This window comes from Aphis gossypii, chromosome 1, assembly GCF_020184175.1.
Source record: "Aphis gossypii isolate Hap1 chromosome 1, ASM2018417v2, whole genome shotgun sequence".
NCBI classification, from domain to species: Eukaryota; Metazoa; Arthropoda; class Insecta; order Hemiptera; family Aphididae; genus Aphis; species Aphis gossypii.
The window spans coordinates 57,564,907-57,586,517 of NC_065530.1; the positions used below are offsets into that span (position 1 = coordinate 57,564,907).

Sequence of the window (21,611 nt, forward strand, 5' to 3'; positions counted from 1 at the left end):
CTTTACAAAATATTAAGCTAAGATCATTAATTTGGTTTAAAATCTCTCTAAAGAATAAAAAATTAATTTAGAAACAAATATTACGTCTCACAATGACGTATGGAATCCAAATCTGAAAAGCTCAAAAATGTATACCTAAATAAACTTTAAGCATTTTAATAAAAATGTATTATTTGTTTCTTCGCTAATAAAATCTGATACGTTAGTAATCGTACTATACATTATAACTTCAATGCATCAACAACATCCACACTAGTTTCCTAGAACTATAATAAATTTCACAAAAACTCCTTCAACCATTCAACTTCCCTTATATACAAACTCCCCTCTCGTATATTACCTGATCACCTTTTTGATGTTCATAATGTAAATAGCTACATATTGATCTATTAAATAAACAATAACAACTTACTCCCTCTAAGTTCACAAATTGAATGTAGTGTTGATTTATGCTCTTTTCCTTCACATCTAATCGTCTATTAGTACAAATTGTTAATTTATTTACTTATTGTATTATTATTTGTACACAGATTGTAAATATATTTAATATATATTAATATTTAATAAAAAAAATTTCTAAACAAAAAAAGAAAATAGGTATACATATACATAGGTATAAGTGTCGAGTAAGTTACTGTAATGGGTATGTAAAATTTAAAAAATAATGATATATCAATATCTTTGTAATTTTTATTCGAAAAACAGCTCTGAGGATAGGCGATCTATGGTACAAGAGGTCTCCTATATCACTGTTTATTAAACATATTTAATGATATAGTTATTAAAGAAATTTATTTTACTTTTAATATAAATATTTAATATTTATAAATATTATGGTAGATTGAAATTTTTTTTTATATAAATATTACCTACATTTATCATATTATTAGTATTTAATCAATAATCATTATAATAATATACATTTATACTATATTATATCAATTTATATAACTCAATATTTATTAATATTATATTTCTGTGAATACCGTAAAATAGTAAAAATTAGTTCTAAATAATAATATTAAAAATTGTTTTGTGTATAGTAGAATTCACAATAATATAATAAACGTACAAGTTTTAAATTTCAATGAATAATGTTTATAAACCAAAAAAATAACATCATTATTTATCGTTTAAATGAGTAATTTCGTCCAAATTTTAATTTTAAATGTTTATAAAAAAATGTTATTCACCTATTTTTAATATATTTTAATACAAGAATAACTTTTGTGAAATTAATTTTTTAAGAATTTTGACCCTGCCAATAATGTTTTATCGATATTTGAAAATGTTGACAATTTTATCATAAAATAAAAATGGCAATATAAAGAATTTGTTAAAGTTTCAAGTATCTACTGTAAATTTATTTTTAAATACATTAAATTATCAAAAATTGTTGATGAGAAATAATTATTTTAAGGGTAAATATGTCGTAAACACATAAACATGAAATGTTCATAAAAAGTTGTTTTTTAAATGTTATGATAATAAATTTTTAATATTTTTTTAATTCGTAATTTAACAATTTACGAGAAGCTTTTATTAAATTTTCAATCATTTCTAATTTGACTTTCTGGAAGATTTTTTTTTCATATATTGGTCAATAAACTTATTAAATACCTTGTACTAAATTTTTAAATTTTAGTTTTAAAAAAAATTTTTTTAAGAAATTCTGTTGGTACATGTTTGAAATTTTGTCAAAATTCAAAGTTGGAACGCTTACATTTTTTAAAAAAAACTGTACGACAACAGATTTTTAAAAAAAATTCTGTTAAACTTCTACTTTATCAATATTCAATAATAAATTATATCAACATGATTATTATTATAGAATGTACATTACACAATCAGTAAAGTGAATTGGTTTTAGATTTGTATACATATTAATACTTATACAGTTATACAAGGAAAGATAAAATAAAAATGATTGTGGTGTTGTGTTGAAGATTTAACACTTGTGGTAAATCTTTATGCTTTTGGGATTGTGGGAAAATATACTGTTTAGTATAAAAAGAGGGTACCTATTTATACTTAGTAAAAAATTTTTTTTCGTCAATATAATTTGATAATTTGATAATAAAATATATTTGGTGCCAATTTGAAGTATCTACGGATATTTGTTCTCGAGTAGTCGAGTTACATTAAAACAACAAAATTCATTCTGTCAAAAATTATATTTGTCTAATAACTCCCAGTTTTCCTTACTTTTTTTATTTTTCTGGTTTATAAAAAAAAAGTACTAGGAATTTTGACCTCTCCAAAGTACAAACAAGATCCAATTAGCTATCCCAAATCACAATACATTCATTGCTTTGCTCAGAATATAAAATTAAAAAATATATCACACCGGTGTGATCTAAAGATTTTATATTAAGAAGTTACAGTAATTAATACGATTATAGTATATATATAACCTCTATGTATGTAAAGTAACAAATTATACGAACATTTTTTAGACATAAAATATTAACAAATACTCAACCATTTTGTAATTAGACAGTTATATGCTACATTCGTATTTTAAACTTTACTACCTATTAGTTTTCTTAGTGTATAATAACATACCATTACATTCATTATACATTTTTAATTTATTTTTGGATAGATTAATAATTTAATTTAATTTTCAAACATGTTGTAATGTCAGATAATTTTAATTTTAATTTGGTATTAGGTGTAAATAACGATTAAAAAGTATAATAAACATGCTGTATACCATATATTACTTTTTTAACATCAATGATTTTCATGGATTATTGACTCAAATTAGTCAAATGTGTCAAATAAATGTACTTTTATTTATATTTATCAGGTTTATTTCAGAAAATTATTGGTTAATGGTTTTGATATTTTAACAAAATTCTATTACATTTTCACTTAATCAATATTCAACAATAAATAATATCAAAATGACTATTATTATAGAATATACATTATACAACCAGTAAAGTGAATTGTTTCTTGATTTTTATACATAATAATATTCATACAAGGAAAGATAAAATAAAAATGTTTGTAGTGTTGTGTTGAAAATTTAACACTTGTGGTAAATCGCGCATTATGCTTTTGGGTTTGAGGAAAAAATATACTATTTGGTATAACAAGTGGGCAGGTATCTATCTATATTTGGTTTTATAAATGTTTAAGAAAAATGCATGTACTATATTTTATATTGTAGCTATTGCATACATAATATTTATAATGGACATAGTTAGTAGGTGTAGATTAAGTTGAATGTGATAATAAATTAATATCATGAATATCAATGAATTTAAAATAATTTTTTTAATTTGTCAGAATATGAATAGTTAAATAATTAAATTGATCGGAAAAAGTACGTAGGTTTTTTCAAATATGTATTATCTACCAGGTAGTATTTTCTGAATTAATGATTATTACAAATACTTTAGTTTTTAATAGATCAAATTTTTTTAGCAACTTTGTTAACATAATTTATTGTTAATATGCATAATTAGCAATATTGGTACTTGGTAGAATTTAACAAACTTCAATAAATTTATGTCTAAAAAATAAAAATAAAATTCAATCAAGTTATAATTTATAATTTAATTTTAAGACTTGAGATATATCGCTTCACGCTTTTGAATAATATTACAATAATAAACGCTAACTTAAATAACCAAGAAAGAACTATATTATTTATTTATACAAATCTGTAATTTTTACATTATGGTTATGGTTATTTTTTCTAATTAATGTATAGGTAATATGTATAATATTTTATACTAAAAAAGGAAAATAAATTTTATTTTGAATTAAAAAAGTGTAAATATTCAATGGTCTTAAAGAAAAATAATTTGTATAAAACGTTAATTATTTTTTGTAAAACTTACACGATTTAATACAATAAATTGGTATAAACATAAAATAAATATACATTTATAAATCCATAAATTTAATCTTAACTAATTTATTGTAACTAGTAACTGTTTTATAACCTATAGTCAAAACAATTTATTAAACCAATACAAATAAAGCTATACATACACTATGGTACATTGCAAATATATATTCCTTTTGATATTAAGGTTTTGTCAAAATTATGTTTGTGAACTATTCATACTCAAAAACAAATACAATATTATATTATATTAATTTATAAAATAGAAGTATAAAATTGTAATATTATTACACTGAATTTTAGGGTAACAAAATTAAACTAAAAAAAAACATATATAAAACATTTATATTTACAATGAAGATAATAAATAATAATTCTCATTATAAATTACAAACTGTTTGGTTAGGTTCAATTAACCAATTTTATTTGAATTTTCATGAAAAATTGTCTCTAGCGTTAATTCAAAAATTATTTTCACAATATTAGTAATAAAGTTATTGTTAAATAGCGTTGATCCTTAATACAAATATAAATTTTTTGAAAAATACCTGTAATAATGCAAAAGACACTGTATGCAATAACCTGATTTTGTATACAAATATTATATAGCATCCTATTTTTTTTATATTATTTAAAAAGCATATAGACTTCAACAGCCAACATTTTTTTTTTTTTTAATAATATAGTTTTGATAATGTGTTCAATATATTATGTTGAAAAGAGTATTTATTTTCTTAAATTCTAATAATAATTATTGACTGTACATCTGGAAATATTAAACAAATGTAAAAATGACTTACGCTTTTGAATGTTTTATGTTTTCAGTCATTTCTGGAGACCAAATTTGGTGTTTACGACGTAGTTTCAAACAAAGTACATTCATCCTAAAAATTAAAAGCATTTACCATTTAAATAATGTGATTTTGGTTACTTTTAAAAATTATGGTGAAAATTGAATCGCATAAATAATTAAAATGTGTTTATATTAGCTTTTAACTTACAAATTTTGAATTATTAAACTTCTTATTTACTTATTATAAGTAAACTCTATAGTTTTTTTTAATAACTAAAATGATGAAATTGTTTGGACCTGTTTATTTTAGTTAAATTTTGACTATTAGATAATTGTGTTTTAATTCGAAATGAACTGTAACGGACTAGTTGTGTTCTTTGTTTTTTGAAATATTTCTTACCTTATCAGATTGTTTTTTTTTAAAAAAATTATTTTAACATTAAATTCGTTAAAAAAAATAAGTCGTACAAAGAACTTAAATAGTTAGACTTTATTCTTTTCATAATTATTTTTTCTGCTGTATCATATTTTTTGCAAGTCTTTGATTAAACGCTGTTACTTTAAATATATAAATATTAATTATTCATGTTATGATGAAAATATTCTAGTTTTAATCAATTTTTTTTTTTATTAGAGTATTAATGTTCTGATTATGGTAAGTTTTAAAGTGTAATAATTCACGATTTGATGATTTATATTCAATTCCGTAACTAATATATTTGACGATTATTTTATTACTTTTCGTATACTATAATTCCTATTAACAATCACGTACATTGTTTAGATGTTCAAAATATTATTTATCCATGTGAAATATATGTAAACCTGAAGTATTTGAAGCATTTAATTTAATTAATTAAAATAGATATTAATCAGTAAGTAATTTATATTTAGTTCAGAACCGATTAAATACATTTTATATCGCATATTATGTATTTAAGATCATTTTTGTTTTAATTTTATATTTTTATATTTATCAATGAAAAGAATTAAAAAAGTATCGTTTAAATATTCTAAAATGGATTGATATTACATAATAATATATTATAATAGAATACGTAATTCAGTGCTTACAATATATAACATTTTTAATTTTTTTTTTTTTTTTTTTATGGCAAAGCGTGAAACCCAAAAGGCCAAAAGGCTAACCACAACATATTATTATATTTTTACGATTAATAATGATATGTTTTGAATTGAAACATTAAAATTTTCATTTTAATATTTAAAATATAATATAGTTAGAAATAATAATGTATGATATTTTTTGTAAATTTTAACAATAGTAGGTACGAGTACATCATAAAAGTCAATCCTTTTTATACGTAATTTTTCATTACTTAATTAAAAAAAAAATTAATTATTTCTACATTATAAAATATCTTAAATCTAATAATTATTGAATATATTTTATTAGTTTTCTTCCGGAATAGTTTGTACTAAGGCGTCATTTATAGGTAAATTTTGATATTTTGTTATCCGATCTTTATTTGTTTAGTATCAAATATCAATATCAAGTTGGTGAAATCAATAAGATCTAGTTGATACGATACAAATACATTTATATGTATTGATATTGTCGTTCAAAGTAATATAATCCTCTAATAAAACTATAATGTTGTATGTTTGTAAGATTTTAAATTGATGATATAAAATTATAAATTCAATTTACCAGAGAATGTAATATTTCGAATTCTCTAATGCCTGACTTAATATTTATGGATTTCATTTTGTTTTATTAGGGTCTTATATTTCATTCTTTATTTTTATTGACTATATTATTAAATTTTTTACTTTTTAAATTTAAATGGTTTGACGTATTTGGATTACGTTTAAGGTAGTATATTTACATAAATATCTATGCTTGATTTTGTAAGTATAATGTTTTTATTCAATAAATAATAATTAAAATACCACAATACCTATTGAAATACATACAAAATGCAATCACAAAATATGCAACTTACTCCTACTGAAATAACTATAATATAATATGTATTTTTTTCAGTGTGCTTGCAAGTTTTTAACTAATTTTTCAACGTCTAAATGCATATTATGTAATACCTATATATTCCTGCTTTTATAAAAGATTAATCTAAGTTATACATAATCATGTGTTGTCATATTGTCATACGAATACTAAAGTAGTTTTGTTTTCACTATTGATTTCTGTTTTGAAACCGACATTACGTGCATTTTTTATTAATGATGTTAGAAATTTTGTAAAATTTATTGTATACATAAATAATTAGTAAGAAGTACACTATAGGTACTTACTTTTTAGACTATACAGTGTGTTCACCTTCTCGGCCGGATTTTTTTTGGAATAAATAGATTTTTTTTTACGAACTGGTGGTATACAAATACACACTTTTCGATACATTTCAAAATTTTTTGAAATTTTGGTCTGCGTGTGCTCAGTAAAAACTTTTTCACCATAGCCAGATAGGCCTATTTTTTTAAAGAAATTTTGATGTATCAATTATGGTTCTAAATTCAAAATTGTCTGAATATAAGTCATGTCAATTTTAATAAATAATATACTTTTTATATTATTTTAAAAAATTTATAAAATCATTTAAAATTAGTTCTTATTGGTTACTTTTTGAATATTTGTACGTATTTTTTTAGAAGTGTTATAATTTTATACTCATATTATGTTAGTCTTGTTTATCTTTTTACTGAGCATGCGCAGAACAAAATTTCAAAAATTTTTTAAATGTATCGAAAAATGTGTATTTATACACCACCAGTTTGTAAAAAAAAATCAATTTATTCCGAAAAAATCCAGCCGAGAAATTCAGTGTTCCCTAAATTGGCGAACACCCGTATTTGACGTATTTGAATTAAACTAAAAATAATATTTTTAGTGTTAAACGTTGATGGCTTTTATATTTTTGAGTAAAAATAATAAATACTAAGTACTACAAATTTGTAATAGATTTAAACTAATTTAATATTAGGTATTTAAATAACTATGACGACGTTACACCGATGTATTCGTAGGGTATCTGCTACTTCTATTATTTTTTCTCCATCTTATAAACATACAACATAACAAATTTATGTCAAGCAGAACCAATTTTGTGTTGTTAGTTGTAATATTACTTATTAAAATGATTTAACTAATTATTAAATTTAAAGGTAAGAAAATGTCCTTTTAACCGTGTTCGTACTGTGTCTTTTTACAATACTTTAATCTTTAAGCAAATTATGAATAATATGTAAAATATCGTATATTACTTACCCAAAAACATAGATAATATTTTTGCCTTTATGTTTGATAATAGGTTAGTTACTTTAATATTGAAGATAACATCATAAAATTGGTTTTGTTGAATGTAAATGTTATATTATGTTGTTCGTTTATAAGACGCAGAAAATACATTCGATTGTATGACATCCTCTGAGTGCAAATAGTTGAAAGAATTTTTATTAATGATACTTCATGATGGTCAGTGTTTTTAAATAGAATTTTGATAAATAAATATGAATAAAAATCAGAATTTAAATTATTTCATTGTTATAGGAAAAAAATATCTGTATGTTAATGTAATTTACCAAGAATTATAATCATTTTAATTTTTTTATTCAATTATAAATTTACTTAAATAACTAAAATTATTAAAAAAGAAATAGGTAGCAAACATGCTTGGTGAGTCACACTGTATATACTATATACGGCGTGACTGGTAATCCATTCAAAAATAAATTTAAAGTATAAAATCTTAATTTTATTAAAGTATCTATATTTTAGTTTTTATATTATAAGTAAAAGCAAGATTTTGAATTAATAAATAAAATTGTTATTATACAAATAAATAAGAAATTATTATTCATCTGATAATTACACACCAAAATGATATTGGCATAAATTTATCATATTCTATTGATTACGTTATTAACAATCAAGTTTCCAACCTACATACATCTAAGTTATTCTTATATAATGAATAAATAAATAAATAAGTTCATTATTATTTTCAATTGATCTTATTTATTATGAATATTATTTTTGATTTTATCCATTGTATATACTTTTTTAAATAATGAATATTTGAATTTTGAACTTTTGTATTTTTATTATTATTATTACATTTTTCTTCTATCTACGGTCGAGTATTCATCACTTGAGCACGAGATCATGGGTTACACGAATGAAATAGGAAAACCTGTAGAACCAGTACTTGTATCCCGTTCGACGCTTATCGTTTAATTATCTTCGATATCGTTTTTTTTCTTCAAAATGCCAGCCATGTTGTAATTCATTGCCTAGGGCTGAATACTCGTAATAAAATGTTATCGGTCGTTAAATAATGGTATGCAAGAATATATGCATTGTGTTATATCATTTTGTTTTGGTTAGGTACCTACTAAATATTTTAACTATTTTTTTTTTTACCTTTTATTTGAGTTTTAATGTACGAGCTCTAATTTTGAATACAATTCAAATTAAACAAAGATTCTTTGTTTAACTTTTTTAGAGCTTAAAAGTCAAAATATTAAATATTTTGATATTTTATCAAACTGTCATAGTTATAGTAGAAAAAACCATTTTCATACCTCATTAAAAATTCGATAAATTTTTATATGTACGAAGTTAGACTATTCATATTTAAAGAATAATTCATCTACCAATTTTTGTTTTAAATCTTATAATTCTTCATTTGTTAATTTATTTTTATTAATTTAATTAATTTTGAAGTTATGTGAATATTTGATTAAAATAATTGTATAAACCTAACTATTTTGTATTAACCTTCATACATTATTATTTTCTTTTCTGAAGCATTTGAATACTATTGAATTACTTACTTTACAAGTACAATTGCACTACTTGGGCGTTGTTAAATCACTTATGACACAAGTTTTTTTCTATAATTATCATGAAAGTTTATAAAAAAAAAAAAATATTTATTTGAAAAAATATACACGAAACTACACTCACACACACATACGCGCACACGCGCGCTCGCGTAGATCCGACATTAAACGACAACAGAGGTCGACAGCGATAGAAAGAATAACAGTGTCCGAGTGTCCGGTCAAACACTCGTTGCAATAAAGTTGATTGATGGTAATGTAGAGGAGAATACTACAGTGTCTAAAACTAGGTTGCGTTTTACTCATGGTGTACAATATTTTAAAAGTGAAAACATATTGTTTTATTTATTAAGCGTAATGCGTACCTATACAAATTGATTATTTTAATTTTATGATTTTATCTTATCTATTATTATCGTGACTTGCCTAGAGTATTGAGAATTTTGAGTATAAAACACATCATTATAAAACCACATTCAATTTTTTTTTTACTGAAACTAAATTGTATTTTTCAAATTGTGTGTACACTTCATAAGTATCTACTATTATTTACTTTTGAATTTCAATAAAATAATAACATTTATATTGTCAAAAATTGGGAATCAATTAATATTGTGGTTTCAATGTTATTTTAGATTCTAATTAAAGCGATGAATTTTTGATTTTACAAAAATAATATTTTTTTTCTTGTATGGAGGTTCTTTTTAAACTATAAAAGTATTTTAGTCATCAATGTTGAAAATGGTGATTTCTCTGGTAACCTAATCAGGGTCTAGTTAATTATTAACGCGAGTTAAGGCAAAGGGGTCAAAACTTCAGTAACTACAAATAATTCTTATATTTATGTGATTGTATTTGTTTTCAAATATCGATATTGACTTAAAATTAGCTAAGAGAATTAATGTCAAAAACGTTGATAGTTTTAGAAATGATAAGTGTTTTATGTTAAAACTTTTAAAAGTGTATTACTCAGTATATCATGTATCTCTACCTACTCATGTTATTTGCAAAAATAATGACCATAATATAATTATAGTTAAAACAATACCATTACCTATAATATAATACTTATTGCAGATAATATTATCATGCTATTACAATTTTCGTAAACAATTAACAATAGATTTACTACATGTTTACCTTTTAAAAATAATATCACCATCAATAATAACACATTAAATCAATAATAATTGAAGAGTTTGTACGACAAACTTGTATATTTGAATACAATTTAAAGAACTGTATAAAATTAAGTAAAGTAAAAGTAAGGGATTTAAACAGCATTTTTATGACATTTTATTCCATTTAAAATTCTGTTTCGTTCGTTTGCATAGTCATTTTTTATTACTCAGGTTCATTAAATCATAAATTTCATTACAGTTCATGTTTTTGAATAGATGGAATACTTACTGCGATTAATTTATTATAAAATATAGTATATATTATATGCTATTTCGAGTAAAAGTTATGTTTTTATATCATTATTTATTACTATTGTTAAATAAATATAACTTGTTATATAGTTTAGATGATAAGATAAAAAAAAATAAGTACATGTGTTCCAATATATTTCAACAAAAGTTATAAGATAACATTTATGATGATTTCATTATTTGTAATAATCTATTACAATAATTATACATGCCAAAATCGATTTAAAAGATTTAAAATTTGTTTAACTTGTTGGAACCACTGAAATAATTATTTATAAACGTCCCTGATTATAATATTTAGAGTTAGCACTAATCTATTTTTTTCATTATTATACCATTGTTAAAGCTGGGTTAATTATTATGGCACACCTAGCAATGACATACTATTAAACATTTAAACTGTTAAACATTCTAATACCAATGTCTGTTATTATAAATTGTCTTGAGTCGTTTAATGTAATATATATCTACATTGTTAATTTATTATTTTAAAAGTAAAACACGATTAGTTATTTTGTAAAACTGCAGTAGGTATATAGTAAATATAATAGTATACAACATTGTTGAAGTAAATAAAAATTAAGATTAAATATTTACCAAATATTTAAAACTCATTCATCAATATTATATTCATATATTATTATTGCGTTTGTAAAATGTAACTTAATTTAATGAAATATAATGTATAATTATACTTTATATATTTTATACATTTTAATTTATAGCTAATAAAAAAGTATCAATTATTTTATTTTATTATAACCACAACAATATAATGTATCTATTGATTATAAACTGAGCGGTGTTAGTATTTTAAAAAATGCATCTATTTTAATATATTTTTATCAATTATAGTGGTTTTTAGTAAGAAAGCATTATAAATAAATTGCAAAAAAATTCGGTTAAATCTTAAAAAGTATGTTTTTAAATATTTACTTTGCTGTGCTCAAAATAATTAAATTTTAAATGTAATGGAGTTCTGGATAATTTTCATTATTTATATATGTATTAACAATAAATTATTATTGTAGAGGTAAAATTTAGATAAAAAACTACATGGGTTTCAATTGTTTTAAGCTCCGATCAGAATAAATATTCAAATCTCATAATTTATCATTGCTTTTTAATTAAATGACACTAACGTCAGTGTTCCATTAAATTTATATAAAGTTGTTCCTCTTAACAGATATTTTTGCTAATTCAATTTAATTTAAAAATCGTTTTCCAGATTACATAATAAAGAAGTACCTACGCGAAAATGTGTAAATTTATTGTTATTGAATGTTTTTCTTTGACAATTTTAATCAATTAAATATTTTTATGTATTATTACCTTTAACTCAAAATCTCAAAAGCAATGATAAATCACTTTTAAAACTAGAATTTTGAATAATTTTTTCTATGGTATTTAAAATTAAACACATATTTTGGAAATATGATTAAAATTCTTGAAATATAGGTATTAGAATGTATCAAGTTACAAATAAAATGAATAACCCAACATTTTTTCAGTTTATAGAATACTAGCTGATCTTGCATAGTGTTGCCCTTGACAAATTAATTAAAGTCATTAGATTAACTCTGTCTTAAAATTATATATAATAATAGCTGATCCCGTGCACTTCGTTGCCCGTTAAAAATGCCAATTCTATAATATGATTTAAACTTTGTTTAATTTGTTATTTAATATTCGATTTAATGGTGTTAAAATTAAAAAAAAAATATTGAGTATTTTGAATCTCAAAAAATTGTGCAAGCACCACTTTAAAATACGAATTTTATAAAATGCTTTATTATTGCTCACTAGATTTGTGGTACTTAACCTAACATACTGTGTAAATTTCAAGTCTTAATCTATCATTGTTCAGGCTCCACGTTTAACAGTCAGTGAGTTAGTTAGGACTCTGGTTATATTATAGTCATTCCGCTTGTCGTTGCCCGTGAGACTTATGATTATGCAAGCAGCATATTATCAAGTAGTCAATTCACCTGTGGTGGATTGCGGACCCCGCGAGATGTGTACGTAAGTTTATAATTTCTATCCCTTAATTTAAAAAAACATATCTGTAATATCTTTATTATATAGTTTTAATAATAACTACTTAAATAATTTTAGCAAATTCACTAACCAAGGTGCATAATATAAAAATACAATTTTCTATCAATTTTTTTCATTTAAACCTCTTTTAACCCCTGTAGGGGTTGCATTTTGAAAAATTCTTTCTTAGGAGTTTTTCGCATTATAAAATGAAACTTCTAACTAAATTTCATACTCATAGCTTCAGCGGTTCTGGCTAAACGAAGATGAATCACTCAAGACAAGTCATTTTATAATATAAAATTGAATTATAATCTATATAATATAATATATAGATTATAATAAAAGAAATTTTAATCTACATATTATATTATTATATCATATAGCTGGCATGCCTATCATATTGTAAATTGAAAAAGTATTTTGGGCATGCTTATTAACAACATTTTCATGATTCTATTTCGATTGAAATGTTTACTTCCTTGCAATTTGATGTATATCTTTTAGGGTGACCCTATAATAAGGAGAAAAGTGTAAATATAACTCAATAAAATTTGTTTTATTAACTGTATTGTAATGCTTAAATAACCATTTAAGCCTATTATATATTTATATCTGTTCACAGTTAGTACGTTGTTTATTTTGAGACTAACTAAAAACAATAGAATTCACGTTTTAACACTTTAAAATAATAATATATATAATCATTAGACTAATATCGTGAAGTGTATCGTCGTGATACGCACTTTAAAGTAGTGAGAATGAGGAAAAAAAATAGGTGTAGAGGATTTAGTCACAACGTGAAAGAATTGTATGTACGGCACGAGCGATCACCTTGTGGCTTGGTATTCACATAACCCGGGTATATAATCTCAGAAGATCGCCGGGCGTCGCGTCGTCGTTTACGTGTTGCCCGCGCCAAGCGTTTCCACGCAAGTCCCGCTTTGGGGACCAGGGCGCTACCAGCGCCCAATAATAGGGGTTGGATAGAGTGGGGTCGGAGTCGCAAGGGGTATTTTGTACTCCATTTGCGGGCGGCAGTGCTAGAACCGTAGTCCGGGTAGTCGGTAGGGCTCTGTAAGACGAAATTTTTGTTTTATTTTGTTTTTTGTTTTTATTTTGATTATCATAATAATATGATGTTTCTGATCACGCAGATCAATTTGGCCGTTGTCCAATTGTGCTATAGATCGTAACACCATTTGCCGAGTACTTGTATAGTGCGTATGTGTGCGTGTGTGTGTTATTTATCTGGTTGCACATCTAAATATGTTAATAATTTGATTTTGAATAACTCTGTGGTGTGTGATATCTGAGTTAAAATCAGTTTCCGTCATCATCAGAAACTTTCCTCCCGTAAAATAGGTAAGTGTAATCATACATCTTATTATACAAATATTAATATTATTGAAGGCACTAAAACGTCAAAGTTGAAATACCATTCAACTTGTTATTAGTAATAAAATATTTTTGTAAAATTGTTTGAAACGACGAACAAAGACAACAATTATTCTTAAGCAAAATCTTTGAATATATATATTTCTTTTCTGATCTTAATAAAATCGACGTTTTTCGTGTTGTATATCACCTATATTTTAATTCTAGTATTCACTTATCTTGCTTTTATAAGTACATTAATTATACATCATTAGAAAAGTATTTCATTAACCTTATTATTATAAATAAACAATGAAAACTATATACTATATATTATTTATACTAAAATGTATAGTTAAGTATTAATAAATATATGCTCGTTTATGATCTATTTATCTTTATGACAGTCATCACTCATCATACATGAAATAAGACGTTCTTTTCGTTTTCTGAAGATCAGTTAAATAGTTTCTAAAATGTTATTAGAGTTGTGTATGACGTATATTAATAACTATTTTATAATGTAGGTATTACATATTTTAAATTTAAATTAGATTATTCGAATACCTCGAAATATCAATACTTTTAAATGATACAATAGTGCATTAAATGTTAATTTTACTAATTAGATGATCGTATTTATTTAGTTTTGTATTCTAATTCTTTAAGTAAAAAGTTAAAGATGATTTTTATATATTTTATTTTCCAATTAATAATTATTACACACACACACACACAAACAGAAAAATTAGTTAGAAAATAAGTTATTGACGAGATAAACAGTTAGTTTGGGCACCTTATATTTTATATGGCGTTAAGCAATTTGTTATGTATTATCAATATTATTAAACCAATTTTTATTATAGTAATATTTTAGATTCTATGTGAAGTCGCGAGTAACATAATAGTTTTTAAATTACTATATGTTTTTTTTATTTTATATTTTTTTTCGTGAACTTATTTTTTAAATAAAGAAAACTGTGTAACAATTTGCGTAGCTTTCAAAAAATGTAGAAATTTTTCATCACTTTTTTTTTTACAGTTATTATTGACTGACTTACTGATCTTTGTTCAAAATAATTTTAAAATTTTTTATTTATCATTGCATTTAAATTTAATATAACGACACACTACAGTATACTGAGTGAAGGTGAGTGAAGGGAGATGAGTGGACAATATTTTGTTTCTATACTCTGAAATTTTTTTTTAAAACTAAAATCAGTATAGTAAAATTATAATATGTTCCATTCATTAATTTGTTGCTAAAAAGTAGTTTTTCAATTTCTTTACGTAGGTACCTACAAATATCTATCTATAAGTATTTAAGTTTTAAAATTAAAATTTTAATCTTGAATATTAAATTTGTAGTTCATAACTTTTTAAATTTTTTTACAGTATTTATATTTTAAAAACCTATACTACATATATCAAAAAGTCCCTACTTCTATTTGCTTACGAATAAGACTTAATAAAAACCGAATTAATTACCTAATCCAGTTTTATTTTTGTACTTATAATAATTAATTTGAATCCTAGAATCTATATTATGTCATAACATACTATTTTAATTAATTTAATATTCTATGATATTCGTATTAATATGTTATAATAATAAAACTGATTTAATAAAATGGTTTTTATTTTTATAAAAAGTCATAATAATAATAAATTATACTGAATTATTTCTATGCATTAAATTTATACTACACTTAAAATTATTTTATCCTTTTAAATTTATTCGAATATTTTTTACCATGTCCATAATATTGTTATTGATTTACAATTAAAAATAATTATAGTTATTATGCATAACATAAGCTATTTTAAAATTAAAATTAAAATTAAATTATAATGTAATATAATATTATTGAGTTAACTAATCTGCTTCGAATTTGCCGTTTAAAGTTTTGATACAACATAAAATACATTATAATATATTTATTATCTACATTTTACATGGCTCTTAAACAATAAATACAATTTTAGTTAATACTTTATTTATAATAATGTGTAATGTACTAGTTTTAGTGTTTTACCTATATTCAAACTTAAGTTTTTTATGACAACAAATATGGTAATTTTATTTGGATATCTCCATTCTCCATGTTAATTTATTTTACAAGTAATTAATTTGTATTATTTAAAATATTTTATTTTTGAAAATAAAATAAAATTTAAAATAAACTATACTATTCTTATATTATATACATTATACAGTAACAATATAACATGATTTATGCGTGTTGTATTTCGATTTTTTTTAAATAAGACACGATTAAATGGTAGTTGGATAGTATTAATATAGGTAGGTTGCAATAATAAATAAATTATAGTAACACAATTAGTAAAATGTAAAGTTTACTTAAAATTATTATAGTAAAAATTTGGTGGATCTTACAATAATTATAATTTATAATAATATTTTTTGATAAGTCTAGTGAGAGTTTTAAGATATTATATTTACCTTGACGGTTCTTACAAGAGAAAACAATTATTTTGAATAATAAAGCTATAAAAGGTATGTCAAAAAAATAGTTCAACAGTTTTGATGGAATTGCTGTAATTGACAACGTGAATAAGAAAATAATAGTCAATAGGTATATTTAATTTAAAGTTAATTGATTGTGAGGTTTTTGCATAAAATCGTTTTTTTAAACTAAAATTGATTAATCTAAGTTATTTTTCAAATGTGTTCATACATTTTAATTTTAATTTTATTGTTTGTAAAAGTTTAAATTGAGAAAATACAATATAATACAATATACGAAATAACAATGGGTATATCGAATCATTATATTTTATAAAATATTAATTAGATTATTGAACCAGTCATTCTTATTGCGTTTGCAGATAATTTTTTTGGTATGTCACAGGTGTTGGTAAAATACCGAAATATGATTGTGTTTAGTATAATGGTATAGAAAATGTACATAGAATGGGGCGAACATGTTGTTTTATTCACAATGGATGATAGTTTTGTGTTATTTAATTATTTTTACAGATTTGAAATTAATGAAGTCTTAACATTTGTAGCACGGTTAAAAAAAAATTGTAAATTCATAATATGCGTTAATTTTACTGCAATACCTATATCATTTTTTTTTTTTTTTGGACATTATCTTTAAAGTTGTCGGTAAAATGTTGAAAAGTCATACTTATAAATTGAAACTATTGGATGTTGAAATGGTCATTTTAGATTTTTTCATAAGTAGGAAATAAATAAATTTAAACAAACCTGGTTTTAATGCCATAAGTTTTTAACAATTGCCACGATAGATCTAATCAATTTTATATGTTGTATTTTCATTAACATGATTAGAAAGATAATGTAATAACATTAAAGATGTGTAACCCATAATATTTGTATTTACCAAACAAATTAACTAGGTCGATGTAATTCAAAATTTTTAACAAACAACTGTTGATGGGCTGCAATATAATCATATTGATAACTTAATCATAAGAAAATCTTATTTATTAGAAATTTGTAATTTATTATATACATAAAGTTGTATGATATAATATAATATGTATATTGTATATATATTAAGATTGGTAATTTTTTTTTCTTTTAAGACTACTAAAGAATAATTTTAAACAAAAAATATTTAAAATGTAATTATTAATATTCAATTACTTCTTATGATAGTTTATATAATATAATAATATTTTAATATCAACCTTAATGCTATTGTAAAATTAGTTTCTTCGTATACTATGCATATAACAGGCAGCAGTAATAATTTATTCGTTGTTTCATTTGATTGTTCGTTTTTTATCTCAATGTTGTTGAGATCTATTAGAAAGTGATTTATTAATTATATTTTTGTTTTGTTAATTATGTTGTATGTATTTTGTTGAGTTGGATGTCTTTAGTATTTATATTGCTTTATATAAACCATAGACTCTACTGAAAAGTATTAAAATACTTATGTTGTTGATTTAATATTTGATAGCTTTATGATCATTTATCACAAAAATTCCCATTAATTCTGTGGTCTTGAATGTGTCCAAACTTCATACAAAATAAATGTTACTTGTATTTTCATATTTATTATTTAGTATTTCTAGTAACTAAATATTTTTAGTCGTATGAAACATCTTGTTACTTTATTTATTTTATTCATTAACTTAAAATTCAGTACCTAAGAAATTAATCCACATACACTATTTTTCATTACTTAATTATTTGTTTAATATTACTATAAACTTAACAACTTCTGATTATCTTAAATTTAGATTAGGGTATTATAAAAAAGGGAGTAACCGAATTGGTTTCAGCTTAAAAAAAAGTTTTTGTTAGATTGAGCCGAATTGGTTCCAGTTTGTGTTCAGGTCAAATAGTTAAAATTTAAAATTGGTATAAAATATAAATGTAACTACCAGTAGGGGGTTTGATTTATCTTCTAGAGGGGGGGGGGAATATCCTTTTGGTCCAAAAATTCTACTTTTAATTCTTTACCCACTTGGGCTAATACTTATGATGTATAGACTTAAGGGGAGTATGGTCTCTATGATCCCCCTTAAACCTCGTGCTAGGTACCTACTCTCTATAGTAACAATAGATTTTGTGGAGGTTTAGCAAATTATCACTGATACTCCGATCGACTAAGTTAAGAATTGAGATATACGTCTATATACCGCTGTATAGGTGTATCGTATATATTATATCCTAATATCCTATGAACCTGCGTATGACAATAATGTTAGGTAGTGCTGTACAGTCTCGAATAACACATCGTAATTTATACTCGTACAAATCTGTTTTCGCTTATTCATCGATCGTATATATATATATTTTCGTTAATATGGAGTTTATGTTAGGCAAAAAGGGAACTAAATTGTTGATTATTATTTTTAAACAAGCATACTTTAAACTTGATAGTTCTAAGTCTATAAATTTTTCATTATATATTTTTATATTCTTGCCAATAAGAAAACCCTGTTTTAATTTCCAACTTTTTAAAAATGTTGATATGACACCTCAAAAAGTTTACTTTCAAATCTTTTCTCGCTTCTTATACTTTTTTATTTACACCATAGAACCGTTAGAACTTAAGTAATGCTTAGAACAATTTTATTTAATAAAATAGATTTTCGAGATTATAGCTAACATGGGGACATAATTGAGCAATAAAATTAAGTAGATAGGCACTGTATTATAAAATATAATAGCTGATTAACTGATTAGAAAGCTATTTTTATTTAGTTAATGATTAACGTGTAAAATGATTTTTTTTATTTATTAATTTTATGAAATATGTAATTCAGCTCAAAAACCAGGGTAATTGGTAATTACCTACTAATTATTTTTGTTTGGAATATTAATATAATATCCAATATTACTAATAATATTGATAAATTAACTTGCCTGGCATTTCATTCGTGGTAAAATAATCATAAAAAAATAACAAATTGTTAATAATAAAGTATGAGTCCATAAATATAAATACATATCAACAAAATAGTAATAAGTTTTAACTTTTAACTTTTAAAATTATATTTTTAAAGAAGTGAGTTGTCAGTATTATACCGTGTTATTAATTTCCTTTGACTTATATATTATATATACATTAAACATGTTTTAACGAGAACAACTTTTAACTTGTATTTAATGATATACCTACAACCAATATAAGTTGTAACCTTTCAATTAAAAATAATATTTTTAATTTAAATTTTTATTATTTATTGAATGATCAAATAAACGGAATTTTGACAATTATTATAATATTAATATAATACTCGGCATTTGTAAAAAAAAATGTCAACCACATTTTACAACAACAATATACATATTATATAAAACATTCAACACTAAGAAACGATTTTTATCTCTTTCGTAAAATTTAAAATTCTAATTAATTACTAATTAGTAGTGATTCAAAATGGGCGCGATACAATTGCGTGTGGTCCTTATTGGCAGTATTTTTTTAGGTGTACGATTGTGCCCGCTATATTATTTTTACTTCTAAGCAATGTTGTCAAATATATTATAGGTGCGCGATGAATCCTAAGTATGTTACTATAGGAGATTATTATTGCTGATACCAGACAAACTTTCTATCACTAAGAAATAATTGGTTATATTTTAGATCATACTTTTAGATCAGGATTATTATTATCTTTAGTGTAAATTTACATACATGTACGCCTATACCTAACTATAATTATTGCGTATGATGTGTTTATAGTATATACCTATTTTTTGACAGTAGTGTTTTAGCTGTGTCAGTTTTTGCAGTGTTGAAATTTTATATTTATTTTTTAAATGGAAAATGAAATTTGCTATAATATAAGTTTGGAAAAGAGGAGTGATTTATTTGTAGTGAATGGGCACACATTTCGATACATCAGATAGCGGCAGATGGATATATCAGATAGAGGTGTTGTAAAAATACAGTATATGTTTACAGTATTAATAATAACTGATAAATGCATTTTATAAAATACTAGTGAGCATAATCATCTTGCAGATTCAATTTAAGATACAATTACTTTTTGAATTATTTACATTTGACTAAATGTATTTGAATTTGTAATTTAAATATTAAAAATAATTATGAAGTAATTGAAATTTGTTATAAAAATTTGGTAAAATCGCATCCAATTTCACGCGCAATCATTGCGTTTGAATAGTCAAAATCATGTTCTTTGTTATTTTGGCACTGTGTGCAATCGTATATACAAAAAGGTAAAACGCGCGCAATCGTATTCCGCTGTTCAAAATATACTATATCATTCCTTTATCGAACAAAATTCATAATTATAAAAATTATTAGTGTTTTTAAAAATATTTTTGTCGTTACTACTTATTAGAGTCTTTTTTACTTTTTTGAATGACAACATATATTTTTAATTTCATATTTTGAAGCAGATTTTTTTTGGAGTACTTCGGTACATAAAAATTGAAAGTCACACAACTAGTGTAACTAGTGTAACCTAACTGATGTATGAGTTATAAATGTTATAAGTATTTAAAGCTTATTGAGCGGGGTAATAAACAAGAACTTTAAGAGATATCCCCATACCACTCCATTGCGTTCACTTAAGCTTTAAATACTTAAAATAGTTATAAGTTATAACTATAAGATACTCGTCAGAATTTCGATCTTTATGTACTAAATTACTCCGAAAATTATTATGCTTCAATATTTGAAATTAAAAATGTATGTTGTTATTCAAAAAAATAAAAATAAAATAATTATAACGATAAAAAATATAATCTTTTATAAAAAATTGTTGTTTTATTTCGAGCGGAAATTATGCAAAAAATAAAAAAACA

General features: G+C 23.0%; 2 protein-coding genes across 7 annotated transcripts in view; one reads left to right on the forward strand and one right to left on the reverse strand.

Annotated features, from left to right (window-relative positions):
- LOC114119573 (cordon-bleu protein-like 1) overlaps nt 1-9,664 on the reverse strand; it is a 102,622-nt gene extending 92,958 nt beyond the window's left edge. For all 3 annotated transcript variants that reach the window (XM_050197941.1, XM_050197937.1, XM_050197936.1), the window contains exons 1-2: nt 9,471-9,664; nt 4,663-4,746 (exon numbers count right to left, since the gene is read on the reverse strand). In XM_050197941.1, the coding sequence (XP_050053898.1) occupies nt 4,663-4,745 (83 nt within the window). In that variant the 5' untranslated portion in view covers nt 4,746; nt 9,471-9,664. The remainder of the gene's footprint in view (nt 1-4,662; nt 4,747-9,470) is intronic.
- LOC114119591 (cationic amino acid transporter 3) overlaps nt 1-21,611 on the forward strand; it is a 137,354-nt gene that overhangs the window by 35,419 nt on the left and 80,324 nt on the right. For 3 of the 4 annotated variants that reach the window (XM_050197943.1, XM_027981187.2, XM_027981188.2), the window contains exon 1: nt 13,972-14,314. The exons of the other annotated variant lie outside the window; for it this stretch is intronic. The gene's annotated coding sequence lies outside the window, so the exon portion shown is untranslated. Of the gene's footprint in view, nt 1-13,971; nt 14,315-21,611 lie in introns of those variants that run through there. 4 annotated transcript variants of the gene reach the window in all.